Consider the following 26487-nt stretch of genomic DNA (forward strand, 5'->3'; position numbering starts at 1 on the left):
TACCACCATATGGATTGGGGAGTTTGTTTTTAGAAGCGGCAATCTTGCCAGTGGTTAGATGAGGGATTAAAAAAATAAAATAAAGGCTCCGGTGACGAATCAGCGGTCCCTCCCTCCCTCCCGTTCTGTCTGCAAATGACTTTGTACGCTCCCACCTACCCACTTTCAGTACTGATGCTAACAAGACATTTTCCTCCCACACTCAGCACGTTAGGGAGCTGAAGAATTAGATTTGGAGGGGGGGGAGGAGGGACGGCAGAAGATGCTTTCCAGGTAGGCAGGCCTGGTGACCTCCGAATGGGAGGTTCAGAACTTTGGTCAAGAAAGTGTAACCAGAGGTGACCTGCAGGTTGGTCACGAAGGCCACTGCCTTTAAAGGTATATTCAAATCACAGCAGCTAAACCAGTGAATTCCAAGCACAATACAGCGCAGTGCCTTGTCGCAAGAAAATAAACGCTTTCGGCCACCTAAGCCTGGGATATTTTTCTAGACAAAATATTTGTCTCCTCTCAACTTCCCCCTCTAAATCAGGCACTCCTTCCATGTTATTGGACTTCTTAAGCATACCTCTGTCCTGTTCTTCTGGGGAAATGTTTGATCTTGGATCTTTTAGTAGCCTCCAATCCAGTTCAACCTCTTCTCTTTCAGCAGGAACGACAGGGTCAGCCAAGGCTGACCACAGGGTGAGAGAGAGCTCATGGGGAATCAGAGGGGATTAGGATATTGAAAACAGAGCACAGAGTGCTGTCCTCTGAAGATGCCAGCCGCAGAGACTGGTGAAACGTTAGGAAGAACAACCTTCAGAACACGGCCAAAGAGCCCGAAAAACCCACAACAACCATACTGAAAACTGTCTAGAACAGTGGTCCCCAACCTTGGCCCTCCAGATATTCTTGGACTTCAACTCCCAGAAATCCTGGCCAGTGGAGGTAGTGGTGAAGGCTTCTGGGAGTTGTAGTCCAAGAACATCTGGAGGCCCAAGGTTGGGGAACCACTGATTCTAGAAGGAGCTGCTGTGTTAAGCTATTTCCCCAAGAAACAAGAAAACATCTTCTGTCACTTTAGAGACTAACATCCTGATAAGGAGGGCTGCTGACCACTGCCGTGTCGCTGTGTTATACCTCTTGCATCTTTTGATTGTTTTCGCGGATAAACTGGAAAGGTTACTCTTTTTACGGGGACAGAATCTGGGAGCTGAAGTCCGAAAAAGCATTGTTTTCAAGCTGTGGATACTCACAGTTCTAATGACACACATCCTATATCGTGGCTCTGAGTGTCTGTGGAACCAGAATACCCCTGGCTTTGAGGACCCAAAACTGGGACAATTAGATGTTAGCGCCAGTTAGGGTGGCTAGTGATTCATGGTGGGTGGAATGTTAACCCCACACCGGATCATCTCCCAACAAATGTGTGCTTGATGGACACTCAGATTAACTGTACAGACTAATACAGAAGGCAAGCACTATGAGGCTCATGGCTAATAACACCAGCAGAGTTATCTCGTTATAAATTTTAGTTCAAAGAGTTTTGTCTCCCTTGATGAGCCTCCTCAGGCTTTAAGATCATCAGGGCAGGGCTTTCTCTCGGTCCTGCCACCCTCAACAGGTGAGAGAGTGGAGGAGGAGATGGAGAGAGGGAAAAGAGAGGGTTGAGACAGAAAAGAGAGAAAGGCTGGAATGGAGAGTAAGAGAGATGAGGAAGAAGAGTTACAGGGAAGATCCTGGGAGAACCGAGACCCCGAGGGATGAACCCTGTGTAATGATGATCGGGATGACGAGATCCTGCCCTTGCTGGAAGGCTCGACGGGGCAGATCGTGAGAGACCGGGTCCCTGCAGATCTACCGGGACCGTGGAACACAAGTTGTGGAAATCCGTTCCTGTTTGAAGATTGGAAGCCCCTTCGGGACCCATTGGCAGAACATGTTGCAGACATTCATTTACAGTTAAACACACCCATAAATCTTTCACCTGTTTTGAAGCAACAAAAATCTACTAATTTCTTTGAGCCGAGCATGGAGCCGAAAGTCGAACCCTCACAGCAGGAAATAAATAAATAAATAAATAAATAAATAAATAAATAAATAAATAAATAAATAAATAAATAAATAAATAAATAAATAAATAAATACGCTCATCTTTAGAGAATCCCATTGGTGCAGGATTTGTGCTCCTGACCTAGAAATCCTTCACAACCCCTTTAAACTCTCGGAAACCATGTGGGGGAGAAATGCCAGTTAAAATGTAGGTCAGGTATTTTAATATTTTTCATCCACCCTGATTACATAGCTAAATGGATGTTAAAAGTCCAAGAACTGATCATTCATCATGAGGTGCTTTAAGGCTAAACTGCAGATTTAAGCATCCAGCTCTTTTTTAAAAAAAAGACTTCATTTCAAAATTTTAATCTCCGGCGAATTCCAGCGGCTGTTTTTTGTTTCTTAAACTTGTCCACATTATCTTAATTAATTTGGAGGCAGCGGCCCCACGGTAAACCCAAATCCTGGTGATTTCTCATTATGTTTGTATGTTCAGGAATCAGGAGTCGTGCTGATCCAGAGGGGCTCAGCGTCTTCTGTCCTGGGCCAGTCGTTTGAGAAGAAAGAGAGAGGAAACTGTGCTGCTTAAATACCGCCCTTTAGTGCTTCAAGCACTGTCCGGGTGGTTTACAATTTAATTATGAAAGCTACACACATTGCCCCCGCTTTCTGAGTGAGCTGGTTACTCAAATTACTGACCTCGAAAGGATGGAAGGTTGAGTCCACCTTGAACTGGCTACCTGAGCCTGCTGGGAATGAACTCAGGTGGTGAGCAGAGTCTTGACTCCGGTATTGCAGTTTAACCATTGTGCCGTGAACAGAGACACTTTAACAGCCTCTGACAACTGGAAGCTGAGGCAGATGACACTTTCCCTCAGTAGCAGAGGGGCAGAGACAAAGGCTGTTTTAAGCCTTCGAGACGTGTAGAGGGAAAGTGAAGGAACCACTCTCCATCTTTGGGCATACAGGCTGCCCAGAATTGGACAAACTGGTGCAGACCGCTTCTAAAAGGAGGTCCTGAATGATTAAAGTAGCTTGGAGTTCATACTTTTGCTTTAAAAGTTCAGTTATATTTTAAAAACAAAAGTTTAGATTTCTGCCCTTACATAAGGACCTGTAGGTTCCTGTTTTCCATGGTAGACCTGGAGAAGACCATCTTCCATGGTGTACATGCTAGCATCCAATGGGTTTGTATTTTTGTTGTGGCTGCTGTTTTTGCTGTTGGATCTAAAATTACAAATCTCTACAAGATTTGGTTGTTGTGAGTTTTTCGGGCTCTTTGGTCGTGTTCTGAAGGTTGTTCTTCCTAACGTTGTGCCAGTCTCTGTGGCTGGCATCTTCAGAGGAGAATACACCCACAACAAAAACACACTGATCACCATAATCACCCATCTCCTGAAAAGGACAAAAGCCTATCTCACTGCCATAAATATTGCACTCTCAAGCCAACTACATCAGAGCACAGAGTGCTGTCCTCTGAAGATGTCGGCCACAGCGACTGGCGAAACATCAGGAAGAACAACCTTCAGAACACGGCCAAAGAGCCCGAAAAACCCACAACAACCATTAGATCCCAGCCGTGAAAGCTTTCGCAAATACTCTACAAGATTTACTGTGTTCCCATCACTCCCTTAGAAAACAACCCCAAAGAGAGAGAGAGAGAGAGAGAAACCCCAGAGCACCAGCACCTATGGGGCAGGCTTGCTTTTACAGTCTCAGCTGATGGAGCCCCATGCCCCAGCCAGCACCACTCTGCCTCTATGCTTCGTGAACATGACTGGGAGTTTTGTAGATGTGTTGTGCTGAACCTGCTGACCGTCTCCCCTTGGTGGGTCTCCATGCTAAGTATGTGAAGATCTGACTGATGGGTGGGTGCAAGAGGAACCGATGCGAGTGCCCCCTGTACCCTTCGCCACTTCAGCCCAAGCCAAACGTTTGGGCAAACCCCCTGACTCAGGGCTTCCACACTCTAGCAACAGCACCAGAGAAAGATGTTGATCTTCTTTTATCTGGAGGGGCACCGCACAAGCGTCTTGGCTTGGGTTCACTCTCATAGAGTCTAACCTCTGACTAGTGATGTATGGAAGTGAGAGCTGGACCATAAAGAAGGCTGACAGCCGAAGAATTGATGCTTTTGAATTGTGGTGCTGGAGGAGACTCTTGAGAGTCCCCTGGACTGCAAGGAGAACAAACCCATCCATTCTGAAGGAAATCAACCCTGAGTGCTCACTAGAAGGACAGATCCTGAAGCTGAGGCTCCAATCCTTTGGCCATCTCATGAGAAGAGAAGACTCCCTGGAAAAGACCCTGATGTTGGGAAAGTGAGAAGGCAAGAGGAGAAGGGGACGGCAGAGGACGAGATGGATGGACAGGGTCATCGAAGCGACCAACATGAATTTGACCCCGCTGCGGGGGGGCAGTGGAAGACAGGAGGGCCTGGCGTGCTTTGGTCCATGGGGTCACGAAGAGTCGGACACAACTTCACGACTAAACAACAACATACCCACACCCTTGACTCTTGCCTGTTTCTGGTCACTTGAACTGACCCCTTCAGGCTCTGGTACCTGGCGTTCAACATCTTGCAATTCCTGGCCTTTTCTTCAAGAGGAGAGATGCGCACAAAACTCGGTTCAGAGGTTCGTGCTGGTTCGTACGCGCAGCCCCACAGCTTCTATGGGCGGCCTTTCCCCATCTCCCTGGCTGGATCCCTCACCCACCAGCCAGAGTGTGCTCTTCTCCTCCTCCTCCTCCTCATCCTCCTCGGATGTTCGGCCAGTCTCCCAGCAGGAGCATGGGCTTCCTTGGGAGTTCACAGACTGGGGAGCCGGGGGAAGGGAGAGTATGACCTGGTGCGAACCTCCGAACTGAGGTTCATGCCCATCTGTATTCCAGAGGCTTCTTGGGGCAGCTGTAACACCCATCTTGTTCCTAATTTAATAAACCTAATTTGATATGGTCTGATTGGATACCCTCATGATGTCAACATACCAAAGCTGAGCTTTTGTCTCCCCCCTCCTTCCACACTCCTATTTTCTTCCTGCCTCCAACAGTGAGGTGACTCCTCCATGCCTCCACTTTGCGCTTTCTAGGAGAAAGAGCAGACTCATGTGGCCCTTGATTTACCCCTATGCTGGATTATAATGCAAGCATGATGGGGCATTTATGTACAGAGGTCCGTGGCGCCTTCTACCCCAAGGAGGCTGTTCGGTTCTGTTTGTCACATGTATCGCGAGCTTTCCCTCTGAGTTTACGACTTCCTTCCACGCCATCTTCCGCGCAACAAATGTGTGAGGCAGGTCAGGCTGACTCAGTGAGTGTCACGGCCGGACGAGATTCGGACCCTGAATCCTAGTCCAGATTTCCAACCACCCTCCCACGATGAGGCCGGCCATCCCACAAGGACCTCCCCGCTTCCCTTGCAATACAGAGTCAGCAAATTGAACAAATGGTTCAGTTTCGAGGGCAAACGAAATAACCATTGTTTGGTTACATGCACATCATTTCCTGGGGATGCAGCCACTTTCTGCTGAATGGTAGGGCCGGCCCCGACGGTTTGGATTTATTTTTATTTATTTATTTATTTTTTTGCCTTTAAGTGCCAACATTTTTCGGGGCTCACCTGGACCTTTCTCCACGGCTGCTGAGACACCCCCCCTCGAGAACACTAATTGGCTTTTGCCCCATGGAAGGCCCCCCTCTTCTGCACAGAGCGAGGACGTGAGGCATCCCCTTTCTCCCCCCCCCCATTCTGTACATAAATGGCTCTTGTTTTACTGTTGCAAATCCATCCTGGAGCATGGAAAGGTTGCGGGGGGGGGGGGAAGACAATTAAAAAATTCCTCTCGCAGGCTTCTTTGCCTTGGTAACCATGGGCATGTTTTATAGGCTGCCCCAGAGCGGGTCTCCGAAGCCATTTGTGGTGCTGCTGCTGAGGCGGCCGCTGCTGCCATGGCAACCTCTATAGATTCTGGTCATGGTGTCAGCCTCTTTCCCCTCTGCCCCCCCCCAAGAGAACATTTTTCCAAGCATCCACCAGCCACCAGGGCTGTGGGAAGCTCATGGCGCTCAGATGTGAGCTGGGTTGGAAGGAGGGGTTTACGGGACACCCCACCACCCCATTTCCCACCCCTAAGGGTCAGGAGCCTTTGGTACCAAAGAGGTACCAAAAACGGAGTGGGGTTCTCTTGGAGGAAGGCTCTGGAGGTGGACCCTGTTTTTGTGATCCCTGTTTTATTTACACGCACATCGCTTTAGAAACAGAGCTTGGACGTAGTCCTGTTTGGGATTGCAAGTCCCACAATCCCCCAGCCTGCGTATTATGGGAGTTGTAGTCCAACGTTGCATGGTTTTCGAGGGCTGTCTAAAAGCAGGAGGCAAAGACAGATGCTGGCAGGGTGCCCTCCTCTTGACAGACATCCTCCTCCTCCAGAGTGGTTCAAGACGGTTGGTTTACGGAGGTGGAATCAGAAAGGATGTGTCCTTCTACCCAGTGAAGGGGGCCCTGGTAGTTCAAGAGCAGCCAAGTCAAGTTGTTTTGGCCCACGAGGTGGAAAATCCTGGGAGCACTTTTTTCCAACGTCCGCCCCTAGTTCTAGTCAAATGAGGCCCCAGACAGTCAGGTTTGGGCTATCATGAAAAGTGGAGATGGGAAAACATTTGTCTGCAGGACTACATTTCCCAGAAGCTTACAGTAATCCTCGTAAAGCCAGTATCTTAAAGCCAGCCAATGATGAAGCATTTCCCATTTCTAGTGAAAAGGCAGGATATGATCAGTTATGTAATCTGTCCGTTGCACTTTTGTTGGTAGTCTATGGAAGCTGTTTGTTTGCTGTTGATCTGTTTAGTTGGTTGTTCGTATGGGTGCAGTAAAGAAAGCAGCATACACAAGCCTGTAATTTCAAGCAGCTGTAAGACAAAGTAGAGACATAAAGGGTAGAGTCTTTCCGCTTGATGGCGGAGATGATATGGAGAAGACAGGTGGGCTGACGCCATGATTGGGAGGTATTCAAGTTAGAAGAGATGGCGTTGGGACTCACAGCCTCAAAAGGAAGGCTGGGAGGTTGTCCACTGTCATGATCCAGATTGAGGCTGCTGGATGGACCTGTTCATGCCCCTGGAGAAGGCAGGATCAGGCCAGGCTCTGTGAGTCTCGCCATGCGGAAAATCAACAGAGAGCCCACTGTAAGGGTGCTCTTCACCCCCTGAAATGGGGAGGGAGTTATCTGTCCCTCCCTGCGACCTGCACGTCCACCTCCTCCCGTTGGTATGCCATCGAGGACCATCCAGGTGAGTCTGGTCCTCAACTGCACTGATGCTGAGGCCTTCTGGACCTTACGAGTCAAGCAGTGCTACCCGAGGTCCTGCAGTCATGTGTACCCAAGGCTCACCTCTGCAACGAGTTGAAGGGACTGTCTCTATTCAGCGTGCTTTTTCTGGCCCACCTGCCAGGGGTGCTTGAGCCGGTGGAGGGCAAGGGCTTTGGGTCCCCACCCTAGAACGGCTTGGAGGAGCATGGCCAAGGGGGCAGGGGCAAAGTTGAACACGGACCCCTACTGTCAAGTTGATGCCTCGTTGGCCCTAGCTCTATCAGCCAAGCCTGTTTCTGTTGCTTTTCAGTTGATAGAACATTTAAGGTTCATGCCACCCACAGGTGTCGTGATGGAGAGAGCCAGCTTTCCATAGATATTGAAAGGTGAGGTTTCCCCAAGGAAGAGCTGCTGGATAGCTCAGTGCTTTTGGTCTGTGGCTGCAGAGCCAGAGTTTAGGAGTTTGATTCCCCCACGGTGCCTCCTTGGCAGGGGTGGATTCAAACATCTGTATGGTGCCTTTCAACTCTGCAGTACTAAGGTTGTCATAATATTTGTCGTTGAAGAAAGCAGTGAATAATAATTGCGTGCCGTCAAGTTGATTCCAACTTATGGCGGTCCCTTGGCAGATATGGGGTCTTCAGAAGTGGTTCTCCATTCCCTTCTTCTGGAGGCGCTCGGTATGTTTAAAACAAACCTGGTCGTTCAGTTCCCAGCTAGCTGCCAACGGCTGCAATTTTCTGTTGGGAAGCAAGATGTGAAAACCTGGCTGAGCTCACAGTGACCCCACAAAGCCATCCGTGAGTCTGAAGCGATCAGAGTTGCCAACAGCTTTAGGAAAAGGGGGGGAACACACAACAACACCCCCCAGAACTGGCACAATTACTTTCTTCTGTAGGGATGGGCAGCTGAAGAAATATCCCCTCTTCTCTCCAGATGGTCAGGAAGCTTAATTCTTATTGTGAAGAGGCAGCTTCTCCAAAGCGGCGTTTCCAGGAGGGTCACTCAGCATCTGTTGCAATCTCACCTGGGTGGGTGCGGGTGCTCAGACAACCCTCTCCCCCCCTCCCTTGCATTAGGGGAATCATCTTATTAAAGTCTCTTAAGCTGCCGAGCCACCGGTCATTTTGTGGCTGGTTTCTTCTCTGAACCCCCTGTAAAGAGGGTGGGGTTCGTTTTCGGACAGCATCCCAGACAGAAACAGGGCTTCTGCTTAGATCATGATCATTTCTAGAACAGACCCGGGATCAGTGACTTTTCCACGGGGTCTGAGTCAGAGAAGGAAATCATCATTTTTGGTGGTTGCTGCTGCTCATGATTAAAACTGCCAGAATCCTGGAATCTGCCTGGCCACTTGAGCGTCTGAGAGTGAATCATGGTAGTAATCATCATCCTGTGCTGTCAAATCAATTCTGGCTTTCCAGGGTTTTTGCGGTAGAGAATACACAGAAGTCGTTTCCCACCTTCAGCTCACCCAAGGCAACCCAGGCTGGCTGTTCTCCGAGGGGGCCCCGTGGGGGAATCAAACTCCCAGCTTCTTGACTCTGCAGCCAGACTCTTCAACCACTGAGCTGTCCAGACAGCTGCTTTCTGACAGCTATAACCCTGAAAAGTAACTTTTCAAAACTTTGGTGCATCCCAAAGGTTCCACATTTGTGTATTTACAACATTCCTTGGCAGCAAAACAGCTTCAAGGGTCTTTGTCTTCTGGATTCTTGAGACCTTTGGCATATCACGAGGATGCGACTACATCGGATGTCTAGGATCATGGCCCGGTTGACACCCTTTCAGAGTGGGTTTTGTTGCTCTTTCTGTTGCTGTTAAATGCTTCTCCACGGTATTCAGTGAGGGCTTGGTTTAATGCGATCATCTGTTTAATAAAGTTTTAATACTGTAATTTATAGTTTCCTTAAAAAAACAAAAACACAATCGGCCATTTCTAAATGGGTGTGGTGAGCTGCCTTAGGTCCCAAAGGGGAGAGAGGTGGGAGGTAAGCCAATTAATTCATTAGAAAACACTGACCCAGTTTGTCTCAATGGCTCCATTGGTATTGGGGCAAATCCCAGCAGCAAATTGACACTAGTTAAGACGTTAGACTAGACGTTTCCTGTGGTGTGCTGTGATGCTTGTTCACTTGTGGCAATTTGCAGCCAAAATGAACATGGGTGGCATTATGCCAGTGCGATGCCTGCCATCCCTGGTGGAGCTGGTGGCCTTGGGAGTCCTCTGGCACTCTCTCCATCCGTTCCAGGTTGCTAGGCTTGGGCGCTTTGTTTTAAGACAGGTGCTTTTAACACTGGTGCTCTGTCACTCTCCTCCGGCACCCCAGAGGACTGAGCTTCTTGCACTTGTTGTTGTTTAGTCGTTAAGTCATGTCCGACTCTTCGTGACCCCATGGACCAGAGCACGCCAGGCCCTCCTGTCTTCCACTGCCTCCCAGAGTTGGGTCAAAGTCATGTTGGTCGCTTCGATGACACTGTCCAACCCTCTCGTCCTCTGTCGTCCCCTTCTCCTCCTGCCTTCACACTTTCCCAACATCAGGGTCTTTTCCAGGGAGTCTTCTCTTTTAAGGAAACGTCTTCTCCTTTTGCACTGACGTTTGTGACACCAGTGCCTTAGCTGGGTGGGGGGGTTCCACAGGGCCTGCCGGGTATCTGGAAAGCCACAGAGCTGTCGGGGCTGGACGTTTCTCTGGGGCTGGGGTGGTGGAGGTCCCACCTGCCTGCCTTCGGACCTCAGCCACTGGGACGCTGCTGGCTAGGTCTTGACAAAGGTGGTCCTCTCGCTCCCAGCTAGCTCTTCCGTCACACGGAGGGTGGGCTCCAGACCCCCTGCGGCAGACTCCCAAGGTCTCTTCTTACTCAGCTGATCCTTCCCCGGGGGGTCCAAGTGCCGAAGAAGACCCTGAGCCTTGGCTGCCCCCCCCACCTTGAGCTCTCTCAACAGGCCTTCCTCCTCTCCCACCAGCCAGCCTTTCCACCATCTGCCAGCTTGCTGGAAACCCCTGGGCTTCTCTCCTCCCAGTTTTCTAAAGAACCCGGGGTGGCCGCTCTGCCTAGGCTCTCAGGGGTGTGTGTGTGGGGGGGGTAAGAGTAGACAGGGGGCCCACCAGTGGTAAACTCGCCTCCTCCACGGCCAGGATAAAAATTAGCTGTTGCGCTTCTTAATACTGTCAGAAAGAGCCAGGAATTACAGATTTCAAGTTGGGTACATCCGACGTCAGAGGAAGGTTCACCATTTAAGGTAGTGCTTTTTTTATTTTTAGCTAATTTGGTTGCTATGGCAGCAACTAGAATTTTGGCGCTAGGATACAAGAGGAAACTAACTTTTTCTGCATTTATTTTTGGCCTCCTCCTCGGTGTATCCAAAACCTCCCCACCGCGGAGCAGATTGCATGGAATTAGACTGAAGACAGCCTGTTCACCCCCGCCTGCAGAATAACATGCTGGCCCACTTTTGCTTTATTCGTTTTTTTTTTTTTAAAGTCCACCTCCTCCAGAGTTTCTGGTCCAACCGGGAGCGACTATGGTGCCAAGGAGCACCGAGTGAAAGCCATGCAACAATGCTGGGGCTGAAGCAAAACACTAGGGAAGGTGTATTATTTCGGCTAAATGCCAACCCTTCCGAGGGCACCCGCAGTTGGCTCTTGCTCTTTCCGATGGATATTTGTCAGTCTGTTACATTGATATTCCACTTTTCCCCCACAAGCTGAAGCTAACGTATATAATTCTTGTCTTTCCTAAATCACCCTCACAACCATCCTGTAGGGTAGATCAGGCTGGAAAAGAAACCAGTTCAACCTCACCCTGAGGGTTTCATGGCTCAGCTGGCTTTAGAATTTACTGTATTTTTCCATGTATAAGACACCTCCACGTATAAGACGCCCCCCACTTTTCTAATCCAAAATTAAGAAATCTAAGCAAGTGTAGGGGAAAAGGGATAAAAGCGCTGCGGAATCGCTTTGATCCCTGCTTTCCACTCCACTTGTTTTTGTTCTCTCCTCAGCTTACTTCCATGTATAAGACGACCCTCAATTTTTAGTCTAAAGATTTTAGACCAAAGTATAGTCTTATACATGGGAAAATACGGCAAATCTCTCAAGTCTTAGCAACACTCTAACCACTATGCCCCGTTGCCTCTCCATGACATTGTTCCTCTCAGTTACGGCATGTAAAAACTCTACTTCTAGCTGCTGAGAATAACATGTCTGCCTTTTATTTTTATTTATTTCTTTCTCGGATTCCAGCTCCCATACCTACCCAACCACTCTGGGCATCGATGCTGCTAAAGGTGAGATTCTGAGAGTTGAAGGGTGTGTGTGTGTGTTGTTGTTGCTGCTGCTGCTGCTGTTGTTGTTGTTGCTGCTGCTGTTGTTGTTAAGCTTAGAAACCCTTTTCCTAGCTTTGCCTGGGAGATCTCTTGCACAGAAGAACCTAAGACTCTGGAATTCCTTACTTGGCCTCCCTATTTACTGCTGTATAGCTATGGCTCAAGGTTAATTTGAGGGCAAACCATTCTAAAAGCTAGAAGTCTTAGTAACATCCTGAATTGCAGGTGATGGTTGGAGAGTCTTCCGACACGGGACAGACTCTGCCCACCCATGCTGGTCAGGAAGACCTAGAAGGGAACTTCCATCTTCTGGTTGAGCCTTGTTTGAGTTTGCAGGGTCTTCCTGAGCTCCTTGATCCCTCCAGGTTTGTCATTAAGCTCGTTGTATGCACTTTTTCCTCTTCCTTTTGCATGGCCTTTGGCTTCGCTTCCCGAGTCCTGGCTCAGCACAGCCATCACCAAGGATCCAGCCCTAACGCGTACATTATCTTGTTTCAAGCAATGCTGCTTTGCTGCCATATCAGGTCAGGAAGAAGCTGAAGGCGGGTCAGGAGGAGGCTAAAGGGGGAGAATTACTTGCATGACTTATTAAGCAACCCAGGAAGCCGTGTTTCGATTACTCCTGGCTTGAAATTAGGAGTCCTTTTAAAAAGGTGCCCAAACGCTTCCAAGAAAGTGACAGGATTTCTGAAATTAATTAGCAGGTGCTGAGGTGTTGACCTTTTTCCTGCTTCTCACTGGGAACTGGGGAGGCCCGGGCTCAAAATACTCCTATGCCGTGCGCTCCTTTTTTTCATTCACAGTGTGGGAGAAAAAGGAGGAGGAGAAGGCAAGAAAACAGACATTTACGAAATTGCATGCAGAGCAGAAAGGGTGACTGGAACAATTTCTGTGCTGCTAAATGCCAAAGGCTTGAATGCCGAAGCACCAGATCGCCCAACGATACCAACAAGCAACAAACAGCAGACAAGCAAAGGAAAGTGGGGCTCCTTCAGGTGAAAGGTAATTCACAGGAAATGTGTTGTCATAAACTGGCTGGATAGGTAAGTGGTTTAATAATCTGGCTGCAAAGGTTGGGAGTTTGATTCCCCACTTGTGCCTCCTGGAAGAAGCGCCAACCAGTTGCCTTGGGCAAGCTGCACAGTCGCAGAAGTGGCTCCAGAAGAAGGGAACGGGAAACCACGTCTGAGTGCTCTCTACCTGGAAAACCCTTAAAAGGGTTGCCATAAATCAGAATTGACTTGACATCACATGGTTATTATAATTTATTATTCATTACCATCAGAGGTAGTGATGGCATCCACCCTGATTCTGCTGAATCAGAATCAGGGTGGATGCTTTGCTGTTGCTAGGAAAAAGCATGCATTCATGGTCTTTAACCCAGGCAGCTATAGACAGACAGATCCACAGAGGATAACAAGTATATCCGTGGAGTCTCGATTGTGGGGTTCCACAGGGGTCAATTATCTCCCCAATGCTGCTTAACATCTATATGAGGCCGCTGGGTGGGGTCATCAGGGGGTGTGGGGCTTTGTGTCATCAGTATGCAGATGACACTCAGCTCTACATCTCCTTTTCACCAACTGCAGGAGATGCCGTTCTGTCCCTTCAGCGCTGCCTGGGGACTGTACTGCAATGGATGCAGGAGAATGGGCTGAGGCTGAACCCGGACAAGACAGAGGTACTGAGGGTGGGCGCCCCCACAGTCGGGGGTTTGGGAAACTCCCTCTCCTTTGGGGGGGTGACCCTCCCCGCCAAGGATGGGGTCCGCAGCTTGGGGATCCATCTGGACCCGGCGCTCACTATGGAATCCCAGGCGGCATCGGTGGTCCGTACCGCCTTTTTTCATCTTAGGTGGATAGCCCAGCTGTGGTCCTATCACGATGTTGGGGCGCTCACTACCTTGGTGCATGCGCTCGTAATCCCAAGATTAGACCACTGTAACGCGCTCTATGTGGGGCTGCCTTTGAGGCTGCTGCGGAAACTTCAGGTGGTGCAGAATGCGGCGGCCAGACTACTTAGTGGACTGAAAAAATACCAGCATATTTCTCCCACTCTGGCCGCATTGCATTGGCTGCCCATCCGATTCCGCATCGACTTCAAAGTGTTGATGCTCACGTACAAAGCCCTAAACGGTTTAGGACCTCGATACTTGGCGGAACGCCTACTCCCATCAAGGTCTACCCATGTCACTCGTGCGAGCCAGGAGGTGAGGCTGAGGAGCCTAACGCCGAGGGAAGCCCAGAAGGAAAAGACAAGAAATCGGGCCTTCTCCATGGTGGCTCCTCGCCTCTGGAACAACCTACCTCCTGAGCTTCGTGTGGCTCCCTCACTGGGTATCTTCAAAAATCAACTTAAAATATGGATGTTTCGGCAGACCTCCCCTCCAATCAATCCCTGATGTCTTTTCCCCCCCTCTATTTGCGTCTTTTATTACGTCTACTTTATGTAATACTGTTTTATATATATTTATTGTTCCATTTTATGTTGTAAGCCGCCTAGAATGGTCTTAACCGGCTAGATAGGCAGGATATTAAATAAATAAATAAATAAATAAATAAATAAATAAATAAATAAATAAATAAATAAATAAATAAATAAATAAATAAATAAATCAGCCATGTCCACCATGCTTTTCTTACAAACCTCCCAGGGAGTCTTCTGGCTGAGTGCCGAATCCTGGAGATGGTGGGCCAACAAAGCCATTTCTATGAGTTTTGTAGCGATCTGGGCTCAACGTTCGAGAGAATGCTCGGCCAGGGAATGGTTTCTGGCAGACGGTTCTCATTGCAGAATTGAGGAGGAGGCATGACTCATGGGAAGTGGGTGAGTCACCGATCTTGGCAAGGAAGATGAGAAGAACCACGAACAGAGAGGGCCCCATTACTACAGTGTTATCAGCCGATGCCCCGCTCTTTTCAGTAACCAGCATTCATTCCAGGAAGTGGATCTTTGGCTGGGTGGCCAGCTTTGTAGGGCTGTCCTGAGTAGACACACCGTCTGGCCCTTAGGCTGTTGGATCCTAGGTCTGCTGAATCAGAATCAGGGCGGACGCTTTGCTGTTGCTAGGAAAAAGCATGCATTCATGGTCTTTAACTCAGGCAGCTATAGAAAGGGTGTGCCGGCTGGATAGCTCAATGGTTTACGTCTCTGGCTGTGGAGCCAGAGGTTGGGAGTTTGATTCCCCCCATGGGGCCTCTTTTGAACAGAGCCAGCCTGGGTGGCCTTGGGCCAGCTGTACTGTATCAGGCTGCCCCAAGAGGACGAAAGTGGTAATACACCTCGGAGTACTCCTGAGCTAGAAAACCTTTGAATCGACCACACGTGATTATTATTATAGAAAGGGTAATCTTAGTCTTAATAATCTTAGATCTGGACAGCTGGAAGGGACTCTGTGGGATCATCAAGTCCACCCCTGTCAAGGAAGGTTCCATGGGGGAATCAAACTCCCAAACTCTGGCTCCGCAGCTGGAGGTCTCAACCATTGCGCTATCAGGGTTTGGAACCAAGATGGACTGAGAGGGTGACCCATGAAGACATATGAAAGCAAATGAATAAAGACCAAGAAACTGCAAAACAATTAATCAGCAAGACGGAGAAGGAAAGGGAGAGGTGTTGGGGGTACAGCACAGCACAAGAAATGGAGCAGAGACTTTGGCCTAGTTAAAAGAAGTGAAGAAATGTAGCTGGCTGTTCCCAGGACCCTCAGGCCCAATAGGCCACCCCTGTGTGGGGTTTCCCCCCCATAGACTGAAAATATCTTCTGCTCGCTCATCCTCTCTTGGAGGTTGTCACATGGCTGAGCTTCTGCCTCAACCCCCTGATTCTCCCTTTTGATTTTCCACTTTTTGGTCTTCTTTACTGTTACATCCTGATTATGAGTTTTGAAAGCAGGATAAATTTCCTGGCTCATCCGGTGCCAGCTTGACACAGAGACACAGCCTCCTAGTCTTGCTCTCAAACAGCTTACCTGCAATCTCTCTCTGTCTGGGTTGTGTTTTGAAGTGGCTTGGCCCAGAAGCAAGGCATGACAAAATAGGAGAGCGTATCTCACCGTTTAGCAAAGCAGCAGTGCAGAATTCGTGACCCTAAGAATCTCCGTTTTCTTCTTTTCCCCTTGTTTTAAACTGCAAGTTCAAACTCTTAAGATTGCTTTAAAAAAAAAAAGGTTTGAACACGTGTGACCAATTACTACTGGAATCTCAAGAACAGGTGGAGGGAGATGGGATGCTGGGGACCGTTTGTGAAGAGTGAACTCTGTTTGACTATCACACCGTCTCTCTCCTGAATGACTTTTTCATTCTTTTTGACCACGAAACACACGGAAGTGGTACACAACCAGCCGGGTCCTGACCCCTGGCGGTTTCCTCAGTTGCCATAGTCACAGAGGTATTTGTCAGGCAGCTAAAGATCATGTGTGTGATCTTTAGCCTTTTCCTTTCCTCTCTGTTTGCCCATTCACATGGGCCCGATCCACCAAAGGGGTTGCCTGGCCATGGAAGCTGCACATCAGCATTACTGGACTGCACATCATGGATAATTTCTGGAGCATCTCCCAATGAATTGCCACCTTTAAGGACACCTAAACCTTGGTTAGTTATGGCTAGAGGTTAGCACATGATCACCCATGATGAATGGTGGCCACGGACAGATGAACTCTCCATGAGTTTGTTTAATCTCCCGAGAAGAAGCAAACAGTCACTAGAGCCTCAAAATTCACCCCTAAAAATTGCTGCCACCACCCTATGACCATCCAGTTCTGAGATATCAAGATAAATTTCCCACACCTTTCCAAGCCTGTCGTGTGTGGCCACACGGGCTAGAAATTTAACTTTTTAAAAACCTTTTTTTTTAAAAAAAAGAGGAACGTTTAAATAAGATGAGATTCTCTCGATGATGTCATCTGCCCCTGCACGGTTACTTTGCTAAACCCATATTTTGCCTGTCACAAGAGCAGAGTCTTGTTCTGAGACCAAGGATCGTTTTTTAAAACAAAAAAGAACAATGTTCAGCATGTGTACCGCTGGAATGATGGACGAAGACGCTGCAGACCAGGGTTCAAATCCCTGCTCAGCCGTGTAAACTGATCTGGGGAGTGAAACTGGAAAAAAAAAAACACTCCTGAAATATCTCACTTACCTTGTAAGTCCTTGTTAGGGTCTCTGTAAGTCAGTTGCAACTTGACGGCCCATAGCAACAACAACAACAACAACAATATGGTGCACAGAGATGACAGCTGATAAGCCATGCCATCCAGCTGGCTCTACAGTGGACCCTCGACTTACAGACGGCTCGACTTACAGACTTTTCGAGTTTCAGACTTCTCTGGCCACAAAATTTAGATTCGACTTGCAGCCGGAGAATCGACCTACAGACCAGGGAAAAAAAAACCAAATGGAACATCGGCCGGTGATGGGATTAATCGGTTTCCAATGCACTGTAGGTCAATGGAGATGTGACCTACAGACTTTTCGACCTGCAGCCACCGTTCCAATACGGATTCATTCCATAAGTAGAGGGTCCACTGTATCCCCCTTTCCCACACATCTAACCAAAGAGTCTAGGACCCAAAGGAACAACGGCCAGGAGGACAGAAAGGCAACCTTGAGCATGACAAGGAGAAGCCCTAACAGCTTGCACAATCCAAAAGTGTGTTGCTTTCCTGCATGAAAATAGTCTGTGCTGCTGCTGCTGTGTATCAGGTAGGAAAGTGCAAGGTGAGAGGACGGTCCAGGATCAAGGGAAGCAAGGTTACCTAAAGCAGAGCTGGGCTCCCTGGCTTCCCGGTCCGTGTGGCTCGCTCAGACCATCGGCTAAGCATGCTAAGCAGATCCTTCAGGCCCCCACCTCTCTCACTCACCCTGATGTCATGAAAAATGACCCAGGGTGGCCCGGGGGGGCGGCAGAACGAGAGGGGGGTGGCTCTTTGGCTTAGCCAGAGGGAGCCCGTGCTCTGTAAAGGGGGTGGAGAAGGTTTGCAGGTAGAGAAGGCAATCGAATATTTAAAAAAAACCACACCAAATAAACTCCTTGGGAGAGGCAGCAGCCAAGAGACGTCAGGATTACTTACAAGGAGTATTCCACCTCCATCTATGTTCATGTGGCTGATTCTACCCCCAGCGATGCTCACATTCCTCAGGGAAATGTGTTCTCTGAGCATCTGTGGAGCTAAAAAAAATGGGCCCAGGAAGGAAGACGGGTCCATTTGACCGCAAGTGAGGTGACCTGTCTTAAGAGGAGATCCTGGGGTACTAATTAAAGTGACAAGCAATCGCCCATTGATCATTGATTGATTCATCAACTGCTTCCACTTTAGGGTGTGTTCCCTTAGGATTTCCTGCCTTGGGTGCAAGAAATGTTAAAGGCGAGGCTTCTATCAGAATCAGCTAAGAAAAGGCTCTCCATAGACACTGGCTTTGATTTGGATCATGCTATCTTTTCTTCTGCCAGGATTTTAATCCAGAAGACGGATGAAACCTGGCCTGCGTTATCCACTGACTGTTGCTAAAAAAGATGGGGATTTTGTGAGCTGCATGGCATGATTCAGTGTGTGTGTGGGGGGGGGGAGAATTCTCGGTCCTAGCCAGTATGTTGTTGCAAATTCACTCTACTTTCATACTGGGTCTTCAATGGGCAATGAAGAGCCATGAACTTTATAAAAGACCTTGTAAGAGGGTTTTTTTTTACTGTGACTGGCAGTACAAGTGGCCCCCTGGAACAGTCTCCATGGCTAGCTTCCTGCCCCCTTCCACTTACCATGGACAGTTGTAAAATACAGGCAACTGGTTTGGGCTATATCAGAAAAATAAGGAGCAAGTCTTTTATGAAGCTAACGGCTCTTCGTTGCCCATTCGAGACCAAACCATCCTCCTGACACATCCTGTATAAGGTGGGGACAGTTGGAGGCAGCAAATAATGGCAGAGTCTCTGCTAATCAGGGTATCCTTGGTGATCTTTAATTAGAGGATGCCAGGGGCTGAACTTTCTATATGTGATGAGGCTGCATCACTGATCTGTGAGCCTGGACTGAAGAGTCTTCCCTGGAGGGGTCAGGGCAGAGGAAGAGAGGGTTGTGAGCAGCCTGGAGGAAGCAGCCAGCCACCGGTTTTCCTCCCTCTCTTCCAAGATACATCCGGACTCATTTGTCACTCAAGAGGTATTGATCAGCAATAGATTCAGAACACACAGAAGCAGAAAATGGGGCTCAGAACTAAAGGCAAATCCAGAGGAGAGCCCAGTTTTCCCCATTGTTCCTTTCCTCTTTTTCCCCTCAAGTGAAATCCGCATTTTTCCAGAGAGAAAAAATGGTGTCCATTAAACACCCAAAGAGAGAACCATTATAGATTGCTTTATTTATTAGGCGTCGCCCGCCTGTCTGGAAGCATCTTGTTTCCCCACCCAGATGGGACTCTAGACCCTGGCCGGATTTGATCCCAGGACTCAACTTTCTTCCTTTGGGTGAACTCCTGACGTGCCTAGTGGTCGGAAGCCCTTCCGCAGCTCCATCAGGGTTTTTCTCCTTAACTGATTTTTCTTTTCCTCGCCGAAGCAATGGAAGACAGGATGACGGCCTCCACGGGGAAGACCAGGAGACCTCCACCCCCACCCCGCCCCTCCCGGAACCTCTTGTGAAATTGAGTGTTTGAAGCCGGGAGATTCGAACTCCCCTCCTTCAGTTTTCCCAATCAGTGACAGCCCGGATCCCCACGGCGCTCGGATCGAGACTTCCAGGGCTTTCCGGGCGAATCGCCAAGGCAGCAGGGGGGGGAAGGGGTCCCCGTCTCCCCAAAATGACTGGCCGTCCTGCCTTATCCCTTGCTCGGCTTCCCCTTCAGGAACCCCTCCGCCCACAGGCACTCCAATCTCTCCTCCACCCAACCCGTCCCACCCCGTCCGGGGCCATCGCAGGCTCTGTGGGGCAGGGCGAGGACGGAAGCCGACCCGACACGCGCGCGCCCGCACACACACAGACTGCCTCCCGCTCGCGTTCAGACGTGCCGCGCGTTTGTCTGCAGCCACAGCGCCCCCCACCGCCTGTGCCTCGCTAGGCAGGGTCGGGGGCGGAGCGAGCGGACGGGGGCGTGGCTCGGGGGGGACGCTCACCCAATGGCTGCTCGACCCCCGCGGCCAGCCGCCAATGGAGCGTCGCGGTGGGTGGAGCCTGGGAAGGCGAGCGAAGGCGGCGGCGCCGGAGCGAAGCTCTGCTGGGTCCGGGCGCCAGAGCGCGGGTGGCGGGCGGGCGAGCGGGGTGAGAGTTCTGCTGCTCCTCCTGGTGTTGCTGCTGCTGCGGCCGCCGGCGGTGGTGGTGCTGGTGGCGCCGCTGTCCGTGGTGCTGAAGGCGCTGCCGCTCCCGCTGCCTGGGCGCCCGGCCGCCCTCCCGATGGAAGAGATGGAGGAGGAGCTGAAGTGCCCGGTGTGCGGCTCCTTCTACCGGGAGCCGCTGATCCTGCCCTGCTCGCACAACCTGTGCCAGGCCTGCGCCCGCAACATCCTGGTCCAGACGCCCGAGGCCGACTCGCCGCAGAGCCGCCGCGCCTCGGCCAGCACGGCCTCCGACTACGACTACCTGGACCTGGACAAGATGAGCCTCTACAGCGAGGCGGACAGCGGCTACGGCTCGTACGGCGGCTTCGCCAGCGCGCCCACCACCCCGTGCCAGAAGTCGCCCAACGGCGTGCGCGTCTTCCCTCCGGCCGTGCCCCCCGCGGCCGGCGGAACGGGCCACCACTTGGCCCCGGCGTCGGCCGCCGCTGCCGCCGCCGCCGCCGCCTCGGCCTCCTCCTCCTCCTCGGCGCTGGCGCCGGTGCCGCGCAACTCCTGCCTGACGTGCCCGCAGTGCCACCGCAGCCTGATCCTGGACGAGCGGGGCCTGCGCGGCTTCCCCAGGAACCGGGTGCTGGAAGGGGTGATCGACCGCTACCAGCAGAGCAAGGCGGCCGCCCTGCGCTGCCAGCTGTGCGAGAAGGCGCCCAAGGAGGCCACCGTCATGTGCGAGCAGTGCGACGTCTTCTACTGCGACCCGTGCCGCCTGCGCTGCCACCCTCCGCGGGGCCCGCTGGCCAAGCACCGCCTGCTGCCCCCGGCCCAGGGCCGGGTCAGCCGCCGCCTCAGCCCGCGCAAGATCTCCACCTGCACCGACCACGAGCTGGAGAACCACAGCATGTACTGCGTCCAGTGCAAGATGCCCGTCTGCTACCAGTGCCTGGAGGAGGGCAAGCACGCCAGCCACGAGGTCAAGGCGCTGGGCGCCATGTGGAAGCTCCACAAGGTCAGCTTCCCCCCCCACCCCACCCCTGGGAGCCGCGCCGGGCGGGAGGGAGTGTGTGTGTGTGTGTGTGTGTGTGGCGCCCCCCCGCTTCTTTCCAGAGCCCCCCCTTCGCTGCCCAGCCTCCTTCCCCCCCAACTCCGGGGGGGGGGTCTTCTCTTCCCTCTTTTCCTGCCCTAACCACCCTCCCCCCTCCATCCCCTTTCCCTAAGATCATCCTTCCCCTTCCGCTTCCCCGCTGCCCCTCTCCTTTCCCCTAATCCTGCCGCCCCAGAGAGGGCGATGGACTACAGCTCCCATTCTCCTTAGCCAGCAAGCCCCAAGAGACCCGCGAGGATGGCAGCAGGAGGCTTGAGCCAACCTGGGCTGCAACAGTTCCTTCCTGCCTCCCCCTCCCCCCCCCCGCGCTTGATTTCCTCCGCATCATCCTTCTCTTCTGGATTTCCTCATTAGTCAGTCATTAGTTGGAGTGGCTTCCTTTCCACTCCTCGTTCTCCCCCACTTTCTCTCCCTCGGTCTCTCTGCGCTTTAACCCCCCCCCCCGCCAATTCTGCCCCTCTCTTCCTTCCTCCTCCTGGTCCATCGGCACATCTGCCCCCCCATCTGATTCCCCCTCCCCACTTCAAAGGCTTTCCTCCTTCCTTGTAAGTCCCTTTGCCCACCTTGACTCCTCCGGCTATTTACTGTGCCCCTTTCTGATGCTCCTTAGAAGGTCTCCACTCACCCGCAGGTAGCCCAACACAGAAAGCCCCCCCCCCCGCGCGGGTGATGGATCCCCTCTTTGGCCTGAGCTGCCCTCCTGTCTTTTCCGGGCTATCCTTCAAGCCTTTCGAGGGCTGATGAGGACAGGTGCAGCTTTTGTAGTGGGGGGGGGCGAGCGTTTGCAGGAACGGATGGGGCTGGATCAAGGAATGGGGAGGCCGGGTCCCTGGACCCCCCAGCGGCCCATCCGTCTCCTCCTTGACCCGGCCAGTCTTGGGAGGCCCTCCGGCTGCCTGCTTTCAGCAGGGGCTAAACCACCCCCACCCCCAAGATGCCTATGTTTTCTTCCACAAAGTGTGCCAAGAATCCAGAGCCAGAGGAGGTTGGAAAGGCAGGGAGACGAGAACTAGAAGGAGAGACTGGGGGGGTTCAATCCTGGCAGACTCCTGAGATCTGATGCGACGTGATCTCTTCTCGAAGTGGACGTGTCCTGCTTCCAGAGGGATACAGGTGGTTTGACCAGACGGGAAGTGTTTTCCATCTGCTGGGAGGGGGAGGGAGGGAGCGGGGGGGGGCTCTTTTTCAAAACCAGGGCTGAGCAGAACTAGCATAGAAACAGCGTATTCTGGGACTCAGCCTGTCCTTCGTGGTGGTGGTGGTGGTGGGATCCTGGAAACAGGAAAGGTTTCTAGGCAAGGTTGAGAAGGAGGAGAGCAAACAGGCAGCTTTATGCTCCCACCGTCTTGTCTCCTCCCACCCGGGTCTGTCCCTCCCATGCATGCACGCACGCACACCAGCCCCCAGGTTCTGATTTCACAAGGGCCACTTTGTTTCTCTGTTAACTCAGGCTGGATGATTGCCCCCCTCCTCCTCCTACATCCCCTGAGGGATGGACCCGCCGGTGCCCACACATCGGTGCATGGGTGGGAGGGGATCTCCCGCCATTTTGTACCCTCTTGAGGTGGCTCTGAGGCACAAGCCAGGCTCTCTGGCATGTTCAGCAGAAGCCACCCAGGGGAAAGGGGCTCTCCCTTGGCCACCGAACATTGCATGGCGTTTGCTTGCCGTTTTAAGAGGTGCAGATGGAAAAATACTGGTGTATGCTGGAAAATATACCCATCTGCGCCCACCCCTTTTTGCTTTCAGTGTGCCTGGCACCCTCACGATGAGTGAGTATGAAAGGTCAATATTGTGGTATTAACCGACAGCCTTTTCTCCAGCCTTCAGGGGTGTAGACATGGTGGTGATCACAGTTAGGGTTGTGTTGTTGTTGTTGTTAGGGTGTCTTGATTTGTACACTTGTCATGAGAATGACTCCAATGTTCATGGAACGTTGAGGTTTCTGGGGATGTCGGTCCTTTGCATTAAAACAAAAAGTCTTGTGTCACTTTAAAGGCAAGTTTTCTTGGGGTAAGTTTTCTTAGATTCCAGATCCTGGCAGGCCTCACGTATCGGACAAAGGCAGCCGGAGCCCGCACAAGCTTATGCCGAATAAAACTTGTTTGATCTTGAAGGTGTCACAAGATTCGTTATTCTGAGCAGTAAGACAGTGGAACCGAGGGCCTTAAGAGGTGGCGAGTTCTCCAACGCTGGAGGCCTTCAAGAAAAACTTAGACAACCACCTGGCAGATCTCCTTTGATTTGGATTCCTGCATTGAGCAGGGGGTTGACTTGATGGCCTTAGAGGCCCCTTCCAACTTCACGATTTTCTGATTCTAGGTTCCTATGGTTGAAATGTTAAATCTTACTAGTAGACAAACTTTTCAGTCCTGGGGGGGGGGTCTATTCCATCGGGCGTTGGGTGCCCATGGATTGAAAGATGCTTGCCAGGTTGCTTAAACCCAGTGTTTCTGCCTTTGGAGGGTCCAAACTCTGAGTATTGGCCTCGGCTTCTCTTGCAAATGTACAGCAAAAGGTCCTTCGGTCTCACAAGCTGCCTCTCCATCTATACAAATCGCACAAACTGGAGACGGCATTGGTGGGGGCGGAGGGCGCACAGAAGAGGTCATGTCCTGTGGCATCAGCGCTGAGAAGCAAAGCAGTCTTCTAGTCATTGGTGGGGGGAGCCTCGCAACCCCAGAATCCCTGAGAATCTTTGCCTCTCTGGATTAACACGGGCGGCCGCTTTGTCCCCTTGGAAGATTCAGAGGTTTGTCTGAGGCCAGCCAGCTGTTGTTCATGGTCAGTGGCGCTGTCACATGGCGTCGCTTTTCTACTCCATCCTCTTCTAATGCCTCCAACCCCGCCTGGCTTCAAAGAGGCTTGGAGCCTTGTGTAGTGCGCTAGGAAACTCTTATCTCTCTGCTCAAGCCTCTGCCAAGTGACTCAACTTATAAAGAGGCTTCAGTCCAGCTGCCCCTAAGGGGAGAGAATCCAGAATATTAGCCATGGAGCAAGAGCAGGACAAGGTGGCTCCGTTTCCCATCAAAGCTTGGATGATAACTCCCAAGAATTCCCGGCCATCTCGGCCGATGGGCAAGGTTGGTGGGTGTTGCTGGAAGCGATAGTTCCCCAAAGAAATTTTTCTAGCTTGGATGTAAATGTATATTTCCACTGCCCCCTCTGCTCAAAGAGGTTTTGGAGGTTTCTGCCACAAAAAACCTGCAGGTCCTATTGGCTGAAGGCAAAAAAAAAAAAATACATATCAGCGTCAGAGTTTACCTTGGCAGAGTCTGTATCCACCACAGATAAGCACAAGTGGACTATGTGACACATGCAAGGGTGCAAGAAGCGGAAACATGCTCTTTAACTGTATACTCCTTTGGGAGTAACCAAAGGTCCTGGGCACCCCGATACAGAAGATGAGGCTAGCTCCACTGGCCCCTGCAGAGGATGATTTGCAGGAAGTAATATCAGAGCAATCAATCACGCAGGATCCCACCAGGCAGGCTCTCCTCTGGGTTTTGGCTTTCTAGAAGCATCTGTGCACCTTATTCCTAGAAGTGCCTTCATAAGTCCCTGAGGACATAGCCTGGTGATCGCTCAGTAGGATTACAAGACATTGCCCGAGACGCAGTGGTTGAAATCCAGAAGGAAGTCATAAGTAGAGTAAGTTCCATTGGTTCCAATGGGCCGACTCTAGTTGCTTACTTAGAGTCGTCTTAGAATTGCAGAGCTGTAAGGGACCGGATAGATCATTAAATCCAGCTCCTGTCAAGGAGGCACAGTGGGGAATCGAACCCCCCAACCTCTGGCTCCGTGGTCGGACATTTAAACCACGGAGCTACCTAGCAGTTCCTTACCACTGGACTTCAGCCAGTGCTTTTCATGAGCCAGGTAGTCACACAGTGGATGGGCCAGGCCACTGTAGACCCAACTTTGGGCTTCCACTGAATGAACGAAATTGCCGGGACCCCTTGGGATAGTTTGACCTACTTTGCAGGGGTGTGGTGGAGATAATGAGGGAGAGGGGAGAAAGGCACATACGCCATCCTGAGTTCATTTGTGCAAATGGAGGACATAAATGGGGGGAAAAGCCCTGATAAGAATAAAATGACTTGATGGATGGAGGCCAGCCTAAGGAGATCAATCTCATCAAGTACTTAGTGAAGTCCCCCTCATAAAACTCCTCACATGCCAGGATGAGGGCACAGTGCATGGGCAGTGATGACAGAGTGGCCACAGTGACAGGGACATAAGAACCTAAGAAGAGCCCTGTGCTGGATCAGGCCAAGGGACCCTCTAGTCCAGCTCCCTGTATCTCAACAATGACCCCACCAGATGCCTCGAGGAGCACATGAGCCTGCTAGATCCCTGTCTCCTGGTCCCCCTCCCCTGCATCTGGCCTTTGGAGGGACCTTCCTTCTAAGCCTGGAGATTGTACATCTCCATCATGGCTTGTAGGAGGAGGAATTAGTAGGAAGGAAGGAAGGAAGGAAGGAAGGAAGGAAGGAAGGAAGGAAGGAAGGAAGGAAGGAAGGAAGGAAGGAAGGAAGGAAGGAAGGAAGGAAGGAAGGAAGGAAGGAAGGAAGGAAGGAAGGAAGGAAGGAAGGACTGATGATGGATGGAAGGAAGGAAGGAAGGAAGGAAGGAAGGAAGGAAGGAAGGAAGGAAGGAAGGAAGGAAGGAAGGAAGGAAGGAAGGACTGATGATGGAAGGAAGGAAGGAAGGAAGGAAGGAAGGAAGGAAGGAAGGAAGGAAGGAAGGAAGGAAGGAAGGAAGGAAGGAAGGACTGATGATGGAAGGAAGGAAGGAAGGAAGGAAGGAAGGAAGGAAGGAAGGAAGGAAGGAAGGAAGGAAGGAAGGAAGGAAGGAAGGAAGGAAGGAAGGAAGGAAGGAAGGAAGGAAGGAAGGAAGGAAGGAAGGAAGGAAGGACTGATGATGGATGGAAGGAAGGAAGGAAGGAAGGAAGGAAGGAAGGAAGGAAGGAAGGAAGGAAGGAAGGAAGGAAGGAAGGAAGGAAGGAAGGAAGGAAGGAAGGAAGGAAGGAAGGAAGGAAGGAAGGACTGATGATGGATGGAAGGAAGGAAGGAAGGAAGGAAGGAAGGAAGGAAGGAAGGAAGGAAGGACTGATGATGGATGGAAGGAAGGAAGGAAGGAAGGAAGGAAGGAAGGAAGGAAGGAAGGAAGGAAGGAAGGACTGATGATGGAAGGAAGGAAGGAAGGAAGGAAGGAAGGAAGGAAGGAAGGAAGGAAGGAAGGAAGGAAGGAAGGAAGGAAGGAAGGAAGGAAGGAAGGAAGGAAGGAAGGAAGGAAGGACTGATGATGGAAGGAAGGAAGGAAGGAAGGAAGGAAGGAAGGAAGGAAGGAAGGAAGGAAGGAAGGAAGGAAGGAAGGAAGGAAGGAAGGAAGGAAGGAAGGAAGGAAGGACTGATGATGGATGGAAGGAAGGAAGGAAGGAAGGAAGG

General features: G+C 51.0%; 1 protein-coding gene across 9 annotated transcripts in view; it reads left to right on the plus strand.

The window, feature by feature from the left end:
• Nucleotides 1–19882: 19882 nt before the first annotated feature.
• The window catches only part of TRIM9 (tripartite motif containing 9), a 77837-nt gene continuing 71232 nt past the window's right edge, over nucleotides 19883–26487 (plus strand). For all 9 annotated transcript variants that reach the window (XM_072986889.2, XM_072986891.2, XM_078384251.1 and 6 more), the window contains exon 1: nucleotides 19883–20941. In XM_072986889.2, coding sequence (XP_072842990.1) covers nucleotides 20054–20941 — 888 coding nt within the window. In that variant the 5' untranslated portion in view covers nucleotides 19883–20053. The remainder of the gene's footprint in view (nucleotides 20942–26487) is intronic.

This window comes from Pogona vitticeps, chromosome 1 (assembly GCF_051106095.1).
Source record: "Pogona vitticeps strain Pit_001003342236 chromosome 1, PviZW2.1, whole genome shotgun sequence".
Lineage (NCBI taxonomy): Eukaryota > Metazoa > Chordata > Lepidosauria > Squamata > Agamidae > Pogona > Pogona vitticeps.